The sequence below is a fragment of the Panonychus citri genome, unplaced genomic scaffold (assembly GCF_014898815.1).
Source record: "Panonychus citri isolate SS breed McGregor unplaced genomic scaffold, ASM1489881v1 Contig00011, whole genome shotgun sequence".
Lineage (NCBI taxonomy): Eukaryota > Metazoa > Arthropoda > Arachnida > Trombidiformes > Tetranychidae > Panonychus > Panonychus citri.
The window spans coordinates 756,290-774,076 of NW_026515416.1; the positions used below are offsets into that span (position 1 = coordinate 756,290).

At 30.4% G+C, this 17,787-nt stretch overlaps 3 protein-coding genes across 8 annotated transcripts; 2 read left to right on the plus strand and 1 right to left on the minus strand.

The window, feature by feature from the left end:
• The first annotated feature begins 15 nt into the window (after nucleotides 1-15).
• On the plus strand, nucleotides 16-9,570 carry LOC128390527 (uncharacterized). The gene is made up of 5 exons (XM_053350266.1): nucleotides 16-1,145; nucleotides 1,269-1,971; nucleotides 6,928-7,293; nucleotides 7,379-7,618; nucleotides 7,808-9,570. Exons 1-5 carry the CDS (start codon nucleotides 951-953, stop codon nucleotides 8,032-8,034), a joined length of 1,731 nt encoding a protein of 576 aa, XP_053206241.1. The 5' UTR covers nucleotides 16-950; the 3' UTR covers nucleotides 8,035-9,570.
• Nucleotides 9,347-14,045, minus strand: LOC128390538 (cytochrome P450 307a1-like). 6 transcript variants are annotated; one of them, XM_053350303.1, is made up of 7 exons: nucleotides 13,907-14,045; nucleotides 12,059-12,145; nucleotides 11,103-11,312; nucleotides 10,774-11,005; nucleotides 10,535-10,699; nucleotides 10,035-10,468; nucleotides 9,347-9,964 (listed from the first exon to the last, which is right to left on the minus strand). In XM_053350303.1, the coding sequence occupies exons 2-7, from the start codon at nucleotides 12,093-12,095 to the stop codon at nucleotides 9,594-9,596; spliced, it is 1,449 nt and encodes a 482-aa protein (XP_053206278.1). In that variant the 5' UTR covers nucleotides 12,096-12,145; nucleotides 13,907-14,045; the 3' UTR covers nucleotides 9,347-9,593. The 6 variants fall into 6 exon arrangements, with proteins under 6 accessions (XP_053206278.1, XP_053206270.1, XP_053206257.1 ...); XM_053350295.1 differs by lacking the exon at nucleotides 13,907-14,045 and adding an exon at nucleotides 13,073-13,204; XM_053350282.1 differs by lacking the exons at nucleotides 12,059-12,145; nucleotides 13,907-14,045 and adding exons at nucleotides 11,428-11,598; nucleotides 11,916-12,043 and having other exon boundaries at nucleotides 11,103-11,360.
• A 258-nt stretch (nucleotides 14,046-14,303) lies between these two features.
• LOC128390584 (uncharacterized) lies at nucleotides 14,304-17,787 on the plus strand. Its single transcript, XM_053350334.1, has 2 exons — nucleotides 14,304-16,766; nucleotides 16,835-17,787. Exon 1 carries the CDS (start codon nucleotides 14,306-14,308, stop codon nucleotides 15,218-15,220), a length of 915 nt encoding a protein of 304 aa, XP_053206309.1. The 5' UTR covers nucleotides 14,304-14,305; the 3' UTR covers nucleotides 15,221-16,766; nucleotides 16,835-17,787.

Here is a 17,787-nt window from a genome sequence, read left to right on the forward strand (position 1 = left end):
GTCAATTGAAGATTACAATTAACTGATTGTAAAGTAAATATTTGATTGTACAAAGAAACAACTAACCATCGGTCAGTTTATTAAGTTGACCAGAGCTTTTCAAGAAATTGAATATGAAAAGTTACCGATTGGTTAATTTTTCGTTTTTTTGTATTTACCTTAAAATTGAAAGACAAAAGGAAGATGAGAACAAAAAAAAGACAGAGGAAGATGAAAAACCGACAGTTACTTGTCAATCATGTTTGAGAATTCATCTATTTGTCTTTGGAAAGGATTAGATTATCTCTTGATTGAGAGAAAATATTTACTTTTATTTGAATCAAATTCTCAAATTATTGATCATTTATGATGAATTTTCAATAGTCTTCCCATGATAATAAAACAACAGAAATGACAAAGCGATAAATCAACTGACCAGTTGAAAGTTCACACATTATTGTCATGGTCAAGGGTATTGGTCAGTTCAAAGATGCGATGGCCATTATGATGTTAGAAAAGAAAGAAATTATATACAAAGAGAGAGAAGAAAAGATTTTCTTTCTTTCTAATTCTCTAAGAACAATTCACTTTGGAGGGCAATCGACAGAGTTAAACCTTTACCTGTGGAAAGATGATGAGGAAAGAAAGAGAAGATAAATTTTGTTTGAAAGGCAAAGGAAGAGGAAAAGGTTAGAGTCGTAGTGGTGGTGGTTCGAAGTTAGGTAAATATGTTGAAGAAAACGAACTGGGAGGCGGTGGAAAAGGTAAGAAAGAGAAGAAAAGAGAGAGAAGGAGAGAGAGAGAGAAAGAGAAAAAAGGAGGATTAACAAGTGGATTAGGAGGAGAAAGAGGAGGAAGATAAGGAAGACGAAGGTAAGAAGGAAAAAGGAACAGAACAAAAATAAACATTTTACCTTTTATTCTGAGGAGTGAGAGAGGAAAAACTTTTTTTCTCTTCTCTGGTCATCATCATGCCTTCTCGAAGGAAACATTCAAATTCTGATGAACCACATTGTTTTTCGGGCTACAATGAATCGCCAACAATCAACAACAATCAACAGCAATTACAATTTAAAAAGTCAATCTCTCAATCATATTATGAGATAAATAACATTGCCGATGATTACGATGACGATACTTGGTCCAAAGATGATCTCCTTTATAAGGTAAGTGGATCAAATTGACAATCTAATTTCCGATTTCCAGTTGATCGGTAAATCATGTTACCTAATTTCAATTGTCTCTTTATGTGCTTGTGTCTGTGTCCATCTTAATCCTAATCCCGGTAGGATAATCTCCGTGAAGTGTTGAATAAATGGGAAAATCTTGATGACGGAATTTGGAGTAAAATCATTTGCCTGGAACACAATCGACGAGTGGCCAAAGCTTACGCTCGATTTAAAAAGTTGACCATAAATGGGTCTGATTGTTGTTTCGATGGACAAGTTATTGGATTAAGAGGATTCGAAAATCCGTTTCGAAACAAGTCCACGGCCAATGTCCTCTCATCGATCGGTTCTAATGGGTTAACCATTAAAATCGATGGCGAGGGAAACATTTGGGTCCAACATAATTGCCACTGTTCCGTTTTCGCCCCTCAGTGTAACAATTATCATTCCCACAGATCATTCCGAGCGGACAATAGTTCAACTGCCGTTGGACGGGAACTTGAAAATTGTTCAGGTCATTTGTCGGCCAATAAATGGTTCAAATTGTTTGATATGAGTCGATTTCGTGACAATATCATCAAGGAAATGTCCTCAAATTATCCCGATATGGCATCACTTCAGTTCCAGTGTATCTCCGTTATCTCATTTGGCTCCAAAAGTGCCGATATCCTTGAGTCACCTTCGTCCATACTGATAATTAATATTCTGGCTCTTGATATGCTTCGAACTCGTTTATGTCCAAAAAGTGAATCAACCTCGAAACCAATTAAGGAAAGTTTAAAAAACGTCGCCGGATCTGTTTGGCAATCAGTCAGAAGATTAGGTAAGTTACAATTTAAATTGTTCACAATTAACGGTCAAACAATTTACTCGAGACTTGATTACCGGTTAAATGGTTAAATTGTTAAACAAATTAACTCTTGACAATCAAATATACGAACCAGATTAACGATTCACACCCAATTGAAATATTTTCTAATTAATCGCAATCAATAAGATTAATCTTTTCGTAATTCCTTTTATTGATTATTTGAATTAACAGAAACAGATCATCTTAATCTCCTTGATTAAATAATTAAATTAACCTTAATCATGGAATAAATGATTAAGCTAATTGTTTCCATTCTGATGGTTGGATAACTTGTCAATGATTTCGTGACAATTATTATCATGAAAATTAATTTTACCATCAAACAATTAGCCTTAGAAAAGGTATCAATATAATGTCACCGTAACAACAATTTAATCAAATTGTTGATAAAATTTTCTTCTTAATTGTTGCCACACCACCTTCAATATCAAATAGCATTGCTGTTGATTGATACAAAAACGATTTTAATCATTAATTAATGATTACAAAGTGAAAAACCTTGAAAACGGAAAAAACAATGAAGTTAATTGTGTATTCGTCTTACAAGTTAAATGATTAACCATCAAAACTTATCAATGATAAACAATTAAATTATCCACCCAGTGAGAGAGTTAATTCCATGGGCGTGGGGTGGTCTTAGAATGTTAATCAGCAAGGTAACGAATTCAACTAATTAACTAAATGATTAGGATTGCAACTCGTTTGTTTGACTGATTTTCCTAAAGCAAAACTAATAACATGTTACAGGGAACAGAAAAATAACAAAATCTCAGAGACACAAGAGGATCAAAAAAGAAAGAAAAGAAAGAGAGAGAGAGAGAGAAAATCTGAATCGAATTCTCTTTTTTGTTTCTTAAAGTTCATTTTACCCTGAGGGCTAATTTTGAATTAAGATTATCTGTTTCAAAAGTAACTGGAGGAATCTAAGTAATCATAACATAAGAGGATTGTTGTTGTTGTGTTGTTGCTACGTTAGGTCACCAGGAATCAAGAATAAGGTGGAAACTCTGATTCCAAGTTGAAATATCTCCTTGAAAACAGGATCTCGTCATCTTTTTATCTTCCTCATCATCATCATCCTGATCATCCAAATTTCACTTTTCCATCTTGGTGTGTGTTTGTTTAATACACATTGAGATGTGCACTAATTGGGTCGACATCAATTCAAGTTCAATCTATTGCCTCAAGGGTAAATTTCACTTTCTCTGATGATGATGGTGATTAAGATGATGATAATTATGATTATGATGATGATGAAAAGCTATCATCTTAGTTAACTTAATTGATTAACGTTCAGATTATCGTAATTATTTCAGTCTCCCAACCAATTGAAACTAATCTTAGTTTTCATCATCTAATATCATCCTTGGCTTATGTTTTGTTTTCATCAACAATTTATTAATTGTTGTTCGAGTTGCTATTTGTTTATTAGACTTGATTGATTTCCATTTCTTTTTAATTGTTGCAAATTTTTCCCAATAATTTGTTTGATTTGCTGTTGATTGAATTGCTTTTTTCCTCTCGTTGGATTTTGCTGCTTTTTTGTTAACTTAATTGTTTGTTGATCAGTTTGATTATCAGTTGATTTAATTACTTTATTTGGATTACGTCAGATTTGATTTAGTTTTAAGGTTAATCTTTTTTTTGAAAATCTCATTCTGGAAACAATTTATTTAATCAACTATTAATTATTAATATTTTGAGTTGACATTAAGTTTGAAAGTTGATTATGTCAACTTTGTGATTAGTTAATTATAATTCAATTGAAAGTTTTTATTAGTTCATTTCTGGTTGATTTAAAAGTTAGGAAAAAGTTAATTATCAACTTTCAGGTCAAGTTGATTAAACTTTGATTCTAATTGATTAAAAATAATTAACTCTTATGCTTTGAATTGATTGAAGGTTTTTTGTTTACCAAAAATACAATCAATTGATTTAAATCAAAGGTTAATTTAGTTTCATGATTTTTTCAAGATTTGTAAGTTAATTGTTATGATTTTTTTTTTCGTAGTTAATCAATTGTTAGTTAGGGAACAATTTGAAACTTTTTCAATCAGATTAATTGTCTAAATTGTTGATTATGTTAATTGTTAATTTACAAGAAACACATACCGAGAGTTAAGGTCAAACTAAATTAAATCAAGGGAAAAGAAATCAAATTAAACTGATTGCCTAGATTGTTATTTAAATTGTTGTTAATTTTCTGAATCCAAAACTAATAACAATTCAAATCGTAATCATGATTAACTAATGATGAGTAATCTTAATTTTTGATTAATTATTTTACTATAATCATGATTAAATTCATAATTAATTGTGATTTAAATTGTGTTAATTTTTCTGTGATTTGAATTAGGACAAAGTTTTTAACAGTTACAAACCAATTGATTATTCAAACAATTTAAAGGTGATTTAATTCAACTAATAGTTGATTGTAATTAATGATTAACTTTTCCAGTCAACAATTAACATAATTAAAAACATTGATTACCTTGAATTTAATAGAGATCAAGTTAAATTGTTTGAAGAAACCGAGAAAAAAACTTTTAATAATATTGATTCAAAAGCTTTTTTTTTTATCAACAATTAGTTGATTGTTTACCTGGTTAATATGGTTCATTGAAAAAGTGCAAAGTAATCAACTAAATTGTCGTAGATTAAAACATTGGTTTTAATTTTATTAACTAGATTTATTAATCACCTCAAGCAAATTCACTTCATCAGGATTAATTTTCATCTGTAATCATTAAACTTAATCATTGGGGGGGACACAATCAAATCAAAGCAATTAAAAAGTCTGTAATTAATATTGCAAGGAAAATAATTTCTTGGTTAAATCAACAATTTAGTTGATTATCACGATGATTATAAATGATTAGTTAACTTATTTAGCCTCTTTTTTTTCAAGTTGAACATCATTTTCACCTTTAAACACAACAATTAACTAAATTGTTGAATATATTGGTAATGTAATCATTTGAATAATCAACTTGATTTGTTTTCAGGATAATTGTGCTGTTAAATTGTTTACAATGTAACAACTGATTAACGTTTCATATTTGCTTACCTTAATTATCATTGATAATAATCGTGATTTAAATGTTAGATAATTAATTTTGACTGTTAATTAACTGTTGGAAAAGTTAACAATTAATTAATTATTCAAAAGATAATGTTACTTTAATCAATTGTCTTAGATTAAAGTTTCATCTTTAACCTGATTAGCTTGATTGTGATCACAATTTGTTAACCATAATCATTTGAGATGAAGGATAAACAATTATCAGAAACATGTTAATTACCATGATAATTAACTTAATCACTATTATCCAAAGGTAAGATTATCATATTGTAATCTCAAGTCAATTTTTACTATTATCATTACAATAAACAAACAATTTAAAATGATCGTTGAATTGATTAAAAGTTGATTGTTTACTTAAATTGTGATAATAATAATTATTGTTCAAGTTAATCAACATGTTAAAAATTGTGATAAATTATCATCAAGTTAATTATTACAATCATCGATTGTTAATTATTTAGGTTCAGTTGTTTACTTTCAAAGTTTTGTATTAGTTGATTAACTTTCAATTCCAGGGAGTTTTGTTATTGCTCTTGACCATTGGTCAGTTTACTTAGTTTAGTTTCAAGATCAAGGTCAACAAGTTAATTGATCATCTTAATTGGTCAGTTTTTCCAGTTCAATGATTAACTTATCAAAAAAAAACTACAATCAGTCAAATCTTGTTAACAACTTGAAATAACAATCAAAAATAATTGTAGTCTACTCGTTGGGCTTAAATTGTAACAATTAACACCACCATCATTTGTATTAACCAGTAGGGTTAAATTAAAGGGTCAGTCCGAAGCAAATTTCATTTACCTGGTCAGTTTTATAAACAACTGACCATCAACTAGACTCGAGGGTCAAGTGAAGGGCAAAATCTTTGGTATTTATCCATTTTCAAGTTGGAAAAGTTAATTATTATCATTTGATTATTATCAGTAGATTATTGTTACTCTTAACTATCCACTGGTCATTTGTTAGTTAATTATTTATGGATCATAATAATGACCTTAGGGTTTGGTCAGTAAACAAAAAGGTAAAAAACATAAATTTTAGGTTAGTAGTTTTCAACGGTTTCTTTAATTCCTTGATTGATTTTGCTAACTTGCTGATTACTTGTTGTTATCTATCTAATTTTTATTTCCATTAAGAAGTGACCATTGGTCAAGCTTCTTATTTTTCCTTTCTCTCTTAAAATGCCAACTATTTATTGTCTATTTTTCTCTGACCATCTAAATCTTACCCTGAATCTTTTTGCTTCTGGTAATTTTTTATGAATTCGTTACTTTTTCAATCTCAAAATTGGTCAAACAAATGGACTGCTAATGGTCAGTGAGTTTTGTTTTATTTTCAAGGTCAAATCTTGTATTTACCTTCAGGGGGTCAACGGGAAGACTAAAGAGGAAGAGGAAAGATACATCTCTCCGTCTCTCTCTCTCCTTCTCTCTCTAAAAGGGAAGAAAAAAATTCGAAACTTTTTTTTCTACTTTTCTTTTTTTTTATTTTCTATTTGACAAAACGTACATTTTGTTGTGTCCATTTGATTTGTATGGATACAAACAATTGGGCCAATTGTGTGAATCTTAATGTTTATTTTGACAGCAATCATTTTGTCACCAACGGTAATTACATAGGTGAAAACGGATAATTTAGTTATGGTCATTTCCTTCAAATGGTCAATATTATTTAACTTTATTATTTAACTTTAGTTCCGGTCATTTTCAATCTGAATCTTCGGTAGTTTGTTTTTCTTTCAAATTGTTTCCGTTTAGCTAATCGAATTGCGAAACTTTTTCTAGCCAATTAGTTAATTATCTAGTTTTCTTGATTTCTTTCAGCCTCTCGATCATCCAAACGCCATCCACTGACCACAATGTTGGACAGATCCTGGAGATCAACATCCAAAGTATTCAAAGATGAGAATCCCTATTCATCACTGACCTCATCCGCCTCATATGCTGATGCCAATTATTATAATTATAATGATAATTACGGTGAAATTAGGGCCAAAGATGATTCTCTACCTCGATTATCATACTTATCGGGTGTCAATCAATTCAGAATATCAACAATTGACACTCGATTAAAAGGTTCATCTATGTTTGATTATCGACCTAAACCTGAACCGATGCCTGATTATGATAATATAACAATTAAAAGTTCCTCGTCCCTCTCATCAGCATACAAAGGATCAAATCGTAAAGGTAAAAATAACCGACAGCCGATCAATTAATTGTCTCTTTTTCTCGTCATTAAACTAATTGTTTAAATCTTATTCTGTATATTCAGCTAGTTTAGCTGCCGTTTCCAATGATGGTTACGACGATTGGACTAATTTACCAGCTCAACACAAGCCTTCATTTTACCCGCAGACGCGATTAAGTGGCCCATTGAACAGCGTTTTTCGAGCCTTTCCAATTGATACTCCGATTGTTGATTCAAATTGTAATCAATCAAAAGACCAACCTGAAGGCTCAACAATTAGCTCAGCTGATTCAAATAGTTCTGATGTATCAACAGCGAGTCCAGGTTAGTTGAACGATCGCACTTTTCACCTGATTGACTGAATTAACGAACAATTAAAAAAGAAAGAGAAAAACAATAATTTTCTCCTTCTTTATGATCAGTAAATTATTCACTCAACCCAATCAACTAATTAATGCAATCAAACGAATGAGAAATTAACACTTTTCTCTTATTCTTCCAACAATCAAACAGAAACTGAATCAAATGATGAAGCCGAATCTCATATTTATAGCAGTATTTCAGATTCCAAGGATGGTAAATCAATTAATCAATCAAAAAGCGATGGAAGTGAATCAAGTGATCAATATGGAGAAATTAAAACAATTGATGATGATGAAGATGATGAAGATAATAGTGATGATCAGGTTGATGGAATTAAGGAAAATAAAGAGAAAGAAATTGCTAATTCAATTGGATGATAATCCATTTTTGGATCACAGGATAATCCAGATTGTATTTGCTTCTCAAACCGATTGAAACACTGATCCATTTATCATCTAATGGTTGACAATCAAAACATTCAACAATTAAGCTAATTTATATAATTAGAGTTAATTTGCTTGATTAATTATCATTCACAATCATCCACACAATCAATCCGGAGATATCGTTGGTTCAGCTGTTGGGATTCGGAATAAAGGAAAACAATCAACTCGCAATCAAATTTTTATACAATTTAAATTGTTCACCATTAGAATATTAATTTTACAATCAAGCCTGTGATAATCAAAGTGCCACGTTAAATTTACAACTTTAATTACGATCATTTAAATATCTTTCTTTTGTTTAATTCCAATTCCAATTCCCTAATTTGCAACCTTCAACCTTTTCCCTTTTTCCTAATTGAATAACAATTAGTTAAATTAATTAACCCTTTTCTAATTAAAATCCTAAATAATAATCTGATCACCTTTACTAATCTTTACCAATGTCAATCACAATCAATTTAATTTAAATTGTTTCAACGTGGTCGTTACTATGGATCAACATTTAAAACGAAAGGTTTTAATCATCGTAATCATTGAAATTCAATTAATCCAAATCAATTTCCATTTGATTTGAATCTTAATTGTTTACATGATCAAATTTAATTTTCTCCCAATCCCCAAATCGTATCATCATCATCATCATCATCATCATCATGTTTATATCATAATTATTTCAATTCCTCTCTGCTATTATTATTACCAATTCCTTTCATCACCAACCATTAACTAATTGTCGTGATCAATTCAAGGTCAGAATTAAAGTCAATTGAATTATCATCACTGAATAAAAAGTTAATTTTAAAACAATTTAATGTTCACTTTAAACTTAATTGTTGATTCATTTGTTTTCTCAATCGGTTAACAGAAACAACAATCAATCAATCAATACTTTTACTTTCTGTTTTCAACAACAATCATCAACAATTAGTATTAACAATTAACCCTTTTATTTTTGTTCATTGTGATTAAATCAAAACAAAGTGAATTCAACCATTTCCTTTGATTTGGTTAAAATTGTTTCCATTCTGTAATGACAACAACAATTAACAATCGTAAATGTAAATCTTAATTATCAAACCTTCAGATGAAAAGGTTGATTAAAAAAAGTGAAAGTAAGTTACAATTATTTAACAATTTTCCTCATTATTGTGACAATTAAAATTACTGATCAAAAGATTTTAAAGGAAATAGTTAATCAATAAGGGAAATACTTCAATCTACTTGATAATTAAATCAAAGTTTCTTTTAATTGTAGTTTGGACAAAAAAGTTCATTTTGATTCTCACAGTTAGCAAATTGTACTTTCTCTCTCTCTCTCTCTCTGTTCACAAGTCGTTAATTATTACAATTAAAAGAAGTGTATAAATAAATATATGAGTTGATAATTGAATTTTGTTTAAAAAACTGATGAAAATATAAGAATAGATATTAATTGTTACATTGTAAAGAATAAGTTGATTGATTGATTTTCATTTTCTTTTTGATTGTTCTCATTCTCTTGGAATTAATTGAACCCGGAAACAATCATTTACTTTTAATGCTAGAATACCAAATTTAACATGTTCTCTGATTGTTTCAATTGGGTCAACAGGTTCGACCTTGTATTTGAGTAAAAGGTTACAGAGAATAGCGAATGTTATATTTTGGGTCAGTTTGAATCCGAGGCAAGATCGTTGACCAACGGAAAATGGCATGAAGACTTCAGGCTTTTTGATCTGCCATTTACTTGGGGAATTGTTGTTAGTAGAATAGTGGAGGAATCGAGAGGGTTGAAATTGTGCTGGTTCGGTGTAGAAATCAGAGGAAAAGTTCATTCGCCAATTGTTGAATAAAATCATTGTTCCTTTGGGTACAAAATATCCTAAATTTAGAAGGAAAAAAAGTAGATTAGCTAATGAGATCTTCCTTCCCTTTCAATCAATATACTTTACCTCCAATTGTTGTGTCCTGAGTGGGAACATGGGGCACAATTGGTGACGATGAAAGTCTCAAAGCTTCTAGAATTGAAGCTTCGGCAAGTGGAATGTAAGGTCGATGCTTAATACTAATAATATCGGTATCGTGTTCACGAGCAGATGCCGCTATTTCTTGGTACATTTCCTCTTGTACTTCCATGTCCATTGCTAGATGACCAAGGATTCTCATCAACATATTAGAAATGGCAGCAGAGCCTCCAACAAGATCACCGATTGACAATAAGAAATGTTCATAAGTAAAATCTTCAGGATTTTCGATATGATATTTGTACATTAGGTCAAGAGAAATCATCGAATCGCAAGAGCTTAGGTCAAATTTTCCTTCTAAAGATGATGATTTCTTGATCTCAGCTAATCGAGGCTTCACTAGAACATCTTCAACGAATACTCTGTAAACAAGAATGAAAAAAATTAGAACTTAGAATTTATTTTGGTCACTTGATCAATATTTTTACCTCAAAGAATTAGAGATTGTGTCCAATTCCTTGATATAACCACGGAAAAAGCCTAATTTCTTTAAGAACGGCATAAAGTCAACTGGACCACATTGACTGACATCGTAGAAAACGTAATCGTAATTGTGAGCTTGTCTAATGAGATTAGGATCATTGTACTCCAGCCTAGTTGTGTTCAAAAGTTATACTTAAATTATTAGAAGAGAAATTGATTTTGATACTCGAAAATGGCCATTTACCTTGAGGCGCAAAGATATTGAGTGAAAACGTTTGAAGAAAATTGTCTGGTCCAACATTTAGTCAGAATTAAATCTGAAGATGATTCAATGTATTTTAAAAATTTTCCCACTTCCGATGTAACCGCTTTATCGAGCATATCAAATGAATTTGAACTAAACTTGGGTGCCGTTGATATCGCACAAAGGACACGACGAGTTTTTTGTAGCTCAGACCAATCGCACAAAGCCAATGCTAATCAAATGATCGAAGTACATTGTAGTTGATTAAAAGAATAATAAAGATTAGATTGAAAGAAATTATTATGGGCTAAGTGGATTTATAAACTTACCATTTTGTCGATCACCTCCGAAAATTAAATGATATCGATAGAAATCTGGCCTATCAGAGAAAATTTTACCTTTGGTAAGAAGAACTTCTTTAATTGTTTCCAAAGATGAGACCATGATTGCATCGACTGATCCTAATCGGAGAGAGACAACATCACCAAATCGCTGACGAATTGCCTCAAATCCTTTCCAAGGATCGTCAGGGAATTTTGCTAATAGATGAAGATGTCCAATTATTGGAAATCGAAATGGTGATGGAGCTGAAAATTGAACAATCAGTTGATTATTAGTCATAATCGAAATGAACAATCTTATTAATCACTTTACCATATTCACCAAATTTGGGTGCAGATCGAAAGATGATTTTGTTCAAGATGAACAAAATGATTCCAAGGCAAAAGATGGAGTAAACAAAAGAGAAACTTATTAAATCCATTGTAATGGTCAGTTAGTTGGATGGACAAACGTGGACACAAGTATAATCAAGATGAGGAGAAACTGCTTTTTAAAGATCATGGATTAAGAGGAGTATCTTTAAAATGGGAGAACCTGATAATCATCCATAGTAACCTTGACAAAGAATAAATGATTTGATTTTTTCTTCTCCTTCATCATCATCACTTTCTCTATCTTTCTCTCTAAGCCTTTGGATGATGATATAATCTCTAGATAGAAGCGATAGAAGAAACTAGTTTGAGTTATTCACCTTCTCCAGAAAACTACAAGTTCTCTAACCTAAATAGTAGAAAATGATCAAGATGATAAGTTATCTTCTAACCAATGTTACTAAGGTGAGTCTTAGATTGAGACTTTACCTGTAGTAACGAGTTGATGAAGGTGAACATGAGTTAATTTTCATCATTTAGAACTAAATTTCAACTCTGAAAATCTGGTTCTATTTCTGGATAATCTTGATCTTCATGGTTCCATCCATGTATTTAAACATTTCTCCATGTACCTGGATCATGATAAAGGTGAGATAATGTGACCATCATGGTGGATACAAGTTCACTTGAGTTAATTTCATGTCCAAACGGGAAAAGACCTTAGGGAAGAAAAGAAAAAGAAAAAAATTCTAATCATAATCAAGTGATTAAAGGGCGATTCTTATTGCTAATCAATCTGTTTGACCAACACAATCAATTTGAATAGGATTATATTATCTACTGATTAGTTTGATTCTCTTAATTTATCTGACACAATTAAGATATCGATTAAGAATCAACTGACACATATTATTGTCTATGGTATCAATTAGTTAATCATGATCATGATTTCATTTGGATAATTACATTTTCCCTTGATTTAAATTGGTTACAATTGATTAAGTGGCTAGATTGTCAATTTTTACAACAATCACAATCTTCAAAATCACTTGAATTAATTAAGATAATTAACGAAAATGTAAAAATTTTTCTTATCTTAATTGTTGTGATTCAGTTTTAATTGTGCAAAAATTTGGGTAACAAAATGTTATCACTAATCAATTTGTAACAATTACAATTTGGTGAAATTTCAATCAATTAACCTTGAATATAATACAAGTTAATTGTCCTTTTAAATGAGTGTATATTAGTTTCAATACAACCTTAATTGTTGCAGCAATAGAAAAAAAATTAAATTCGTTCTTAATTATGAAACTGATTAAGTGATAGATTATAAAAGTTATATAAGTAATGTTATTATGACCTGATAGTATTTTTAATTGATTTGAAATGATTAACTGAACGGCTATTGACCTATTATCATTTCTAAGCTAACGGTGTTTTCTTTTATCGTTAATTGTTGAATTAATTTAAGAATAAAAAAAAATGATTAAGATAAATATAACTATTTATATGAAAGTGTTAATATGTCGAGTCGAGAGAAAATGAAATTGTAGCTTTACGATTAAGTGAAAATAAACAACAACAATTTAGTAACTGTAATAATTAAGCCTCAAGTCAACCTAACCCTTCATCTAAATCATTACCATCATTTATCTTCATCTTCATCTTCGTCTTCGTCTTCGTCCTCATCTTCATCATCATCTTCATGCGAATTGAGAAATTAGTGAAAATGATGAAAAAGATTTTCAGTTTAATCGTAAACAATTTACTTTCAACTTTCTCTCTTTTGTTAATTGTAATTGTATAATTGTTGTTGTTGTTGTTTTTTTTTCCTCTTCTGTCAACTGATTTATATTGTTTTCTTTTGTTTGAATAATTAAAGTGATCCAATCCAAGTTCATTGAACACAACAATTAATTACGAACCTAAGAGAAGAGAACGAAAAAAAAATTCGAAAATGATTTGTGATTAGTAAATGAAGTAAAAGCTTCTTTTGATTGTCTTTTCTATTGGAACTGTGTTATAATTAAGTAACCAAGTAAGTTAATTATGTCATAATTATCAACACAGTTTAATTTATTTAATCTATTGATTACTTCCTTCCTTTCTAAGTGTGTGTGTTACCTGAATTATGTGGTTAATTACTTGACAGTAACAACAGAAACAACAAATTGTTGCTGTTGCAATTTAGATTTTAGTAGAGAAAGGGAAAGAAAAATAAGGTTAATAGACTTGATAAAGATATTGACTAATTAGTCTCGATGTAAACATGAAAATTAATGTAAAATTTATATAAAATCGTATCATTTCCAGTCAAACAATTAACACAATCGTATTTAATTTACTATTTTCAGGTTTTCAACCAAGAAGCAGTTTTGTCAACAAGGGAAAAGAAAACATTGAGAGTAAAAAGGATTCAAATCGATTGGTATTAATTGAGAAAATGATTACAATCTAAATTGTATAACTATAATTACCATTAAATCCACAATTGTTGAATCAAGAGGTAACCAAGGAAAGACAAACAAAAATTGACCCAAATATCAACAATTAAATAGAATCAATTAAATATAGAAACCAAAAGCGATCAACAAACACTCATAGTAACCAAAGGAGAGAAAAACGAAAAAATCAAATTCTCATTAAAAACCGATGATTACAATTAATTACTTCTCATTCAGACCATTGAATGGTAACAGTGTAATAACAATGGAATATGAATAGTACATGAAAAATTAGAAAAAAAAATTAATCAACAATTAAAAACTAATTAGAAATTAATTACAATTAGAAATTAAAAAGTGCGAGGAATTTGAATTAACCCTTTAAGGGGAAGAAATTAATTCTTAAAGAAAGTGGGAGGAGTTTAGAAAACCATGTGTTCTTTTAATTGGCCATTGGCGCCAAGTTTGTGTTCGTTGTTCTGGTCATCAAGTTTATTTATGTTAATTGTTTTCGCTCCTGATTTAATTGTCACCCAGTGGAGTTACGATTCATCTACGATATTCTGGTCGGGTTACCATTGGAGGATCAAGGAGGGTTATCGTCATCCTGGTCCAAACTATTTCACTTCGGAAAGTGTTTCCTTAATCAATGGAACCCTTTCCATGTTAATTAAACCTTTGCCCGATGGTAATTGGTCATCGGCTGAGATTTACACGGTTCGTTCATTGGGCTATGGTACTTATTCTTGGACCATTAGTAGTGAGACAGGTAATCTACCTGCTCAGGTGACCCTTGGTATGTTTACATGGGAAGATTGGGCTCGAGAAGTTCACAATCGTGAGATTGACATTGAATTTGCCAAATGGGGTAAACCAAGTGATCCAACAAATGCTCAATTCACTTTACAACCTCATCGGGTTAAAGGTAATGTTAAAAGGTTAACTGTTTATCCTTCATCTGGGTCAACACGTGCTGAGTTTACCTGGTCACCTTGTGGTGTTACCTTTAGGCTGATTAAACAGGGTATTTGTTATGGTCAATATCTTAATCACACTGATACCAAATATCATATGTCCAATGGTAAGGAAAAGGTTCACATTAACCTTTGGCTTTGGGCTGGTAAACCACCGGACACTAAGGGTCAACCAGTGATTGTTAAATTTAAATCATTTACTTTTACACCTTTGGATTTAACTGATTCACAATTTATTGTTAAAAATAAATTAACTTCATCTTCGTCGCCATTTGACACAACGACAATTTCACCGTTGACATCTAATGGTAATAATATTAATGTCGCTAATAATTTTCTCACTCCTGTTGGTAGTTGTGACGATTTCTCTTAATTAGTCAATTAAGGTTGACAATTAAGGTAAAATTTTCATCAACAATTAATGGACGTTGAACATTTTCCAACCATCTAATCAACTGTGTTTACATCATTTTCAATTACAAACTTTTCAAACTTTTATCGTTGTTAATTGTTAATCATTTTTTGGAAATGGTTTCACTTTTACAATTGTTAATCAAAACGTTATAATTTGTATTATCTTCAACAATCAACAAGGATCGGATTAAACTATTAACAATCATGATCATTTCTAATTAATTAATCTTGTTGACTATTTTAGTGATTAGCGTAAACAATTAACCTTGAACACTTAATTGTGTATCTAATGTTAATCAAAATGTTTTAATAACAATTAAAACCACAAGGTTTTTATAAATCAACCGTTTGTAATTCATTTCTAATTGAAAACTTGAGACAATTAACTAATTCAATTGCAATCGATAATTGTGATTACCCAATATTGGATTTCCTTTGAAAGTTGACCAAACTGTAACTGGACACTTGGAAATATCCATTAACCATTAACGATGATGGTCAATCAATCATTAACTAATAGCAGAGTAAAACAATTAATCTAAAAGTTGATTGTGAAGTTTGATAACAAAAAAAAATCTAAATTCTCGTTGTTAACAATTAAAAGGGTCAAACTGGTTCAAAAGTAATTTAGTTATCACTGGTCAGTGTGTCAGTATTTTGTTTCCTATCTTGGTCAGTGGTCAAGAAAATTGATTCTCAATCTTGATTAGATTTGCTCGAGATTTAAACAATATAATTATTTACCCTTGAGGTTAATTGTTATCAAGATTTGACTTATGTCAAAGGTTAACAAGGTCGATTTGTTTTAAAACTAATCAAGTCAACTACTTGATTGTGGTTGTAATGATTAATTGCAAAGATAATTAATATTTTTCAAGTAAACAATTTGGTTAACAACAAAGAGATTGATTTTATCTGATTTAGCAAAAAGTTAATTGAATAAATGTCATCAACAATTAAAGTATTTAGTTAATTAATCTCTAGATAATTTTGTTTAAAAGTTAATCATCTAATTGATTGCATTGATTGATCTGTTAATTGTTAGACCCAAATGAAATCAGGTAATTACGAACAGGAAATAAATTGTAAATAATTAAAGTGAGTATTTTATTTAACTACAATTTAAATCAAGTGATTATTTAATCAATAGAAGATGAGAAAAATTGATATAATTAACTAATGGAAAAGTTAATTTTCATAATTAAATTGCAATAAAAGTTAAATTGTAAACAAGGTTTCGATAGTAACCAAAGTTAATTGTTGATCAACCTTCAAGTGTCTCTTAATAGCAATCAATAAGTTAATCAAGCAATTTAAATTGCGACAAACTAACTGATATACAAATTCACTTTTCCAACGATAATAACAATTAACTATCTATTAATTGTTACCATGAATTTCTCCAATTTTATTGGTAATTGTTTCGCTGACCACAATTAATTGTTCATCATTTTCTTGGACTCATTTGGATGGAAACAATTTCTGTAATTATACATTTAAATACGGTAAGTTTAGTTAATTAATTGCAATCAATTGTCACTAATCTCTCATCTCTTTCATGGTGTTTAATTAGTGGTAATTAAAAATAATGTCGCTGGTGATGTTAACAGTGATTCATTTGAATGTGGCGACAATTTAATCAATTGTACTTATCGAGTTGATCTCAACAAAACTTTCAATGTTCAATATCATGGAGTTGAAAGTTTGTCACCTCAAGTGTCAAGTAAATTTATCAATCAAATTAACGGTGTGGCGAGTTTATTATTTGACGATTACAATCAACCCAGAATTAAATCAGGTACCTTCATGTGTACAATTAATTCAGGATATCGAGTTGAGATCATATTAAAGCCTCAGTTTCATATAATTTCCGGTCATTTGAAGACATGTTGTTCAACTGATTCGATAAACTGTTCAAAACCTTCGAGTTCAATTCCGTTGAAAATGATTATACCAACAAAAAACGCTCTTGACGGCGGGATAACCGGACGGGTCATTTGCCATGTCCAGCCTGCAGCTGATATCGGAGGGATGGATAAAATTTGTACCGAGGAAAAGTTGACCTCTGGTCAGTCGTTTGATGCCGTTGGTAATGCTCTTTACAAAGTGATGGTCAACACAGCCGCTAATGGGGTCAAGTCCATTGAACACGTTAACATAAATGGTCATCAGGCTTGGTCACTTGGTATGTGTTGGAATCACTTGTCTCGTGATTATTGTCGCGTTTGTTTAAACCATTTGGTTGATCATATTTGGTCCGAATGTGATAATGCCGAAAGTGGTCAACTGTGGGTCAATGATTGTGGCCTAAGATATTCAACTCGCCCATTGAATGGGTCAAACTATGAAGACTCATTTTCTGGTCAACATGTTAATCAACCATAAACCGACCAAGAAATGATCAAAATTAAATCAACACAAAGAGTATCATTTCTCAATGATCAATAAACTTTTTCTCAAAATTAAATTGTAATCAAGTTAATCAACTTTCATCAATAAAAATGACAAATTCAATATTTAAAACAA

Bases quoted from the DNA above. Each gene is read 5' to 3' on its own strand.
- LOC128390527 (XM_053350266.1), top strand. From the start codon at position 951: ATGCCTTCTCGAAGGAAACATTCAAATTCTGATGAACCACATTGTTTT. The intron at 1,146-1,268 runs GTAAGTGGATCA...TAATCCCGGTAG, and splicing joins AAGATGATCTCCTTTATAAG to GATAATCTCCGTGAAGTGTT. The intron at 7,619-7,807 runs GTTAGTTGAACG...ACAATCAAACAG, and splicing joins TGTATCAACAGCGAGTCCAG to AAACTGAATCAAATGATGAA.
- LOC128390538 (XM_053350282.1), bottom strand. From the start codon at position 11,536: ATGGATTTAATAAGTTTCTCTTTTGTTTACTCCATCTTTTGCCTTGGA. The intron at 11,361-11,427 runs GTAAAGTGATTA...TTCAATTTTCAG, and splicing joins ACCCAAATTTGGTGAATATG to CTCCATCACCATTTCGATTT. The intron at 11,006-11,102 runs GTAAGTTTATAA...TCATTTGATTAG, and splicing joins CGGAGGTGATCGACAAAATG to CATTGGCTTTGTGCGATTGG.
- LOC128390584 (XM_053350334.1), top strand. From the start codon at position 14,306: ATGTGTTCTTTTAATTGGCCATTGGCGCCAAGTTTGTGTTCGTTGTTC.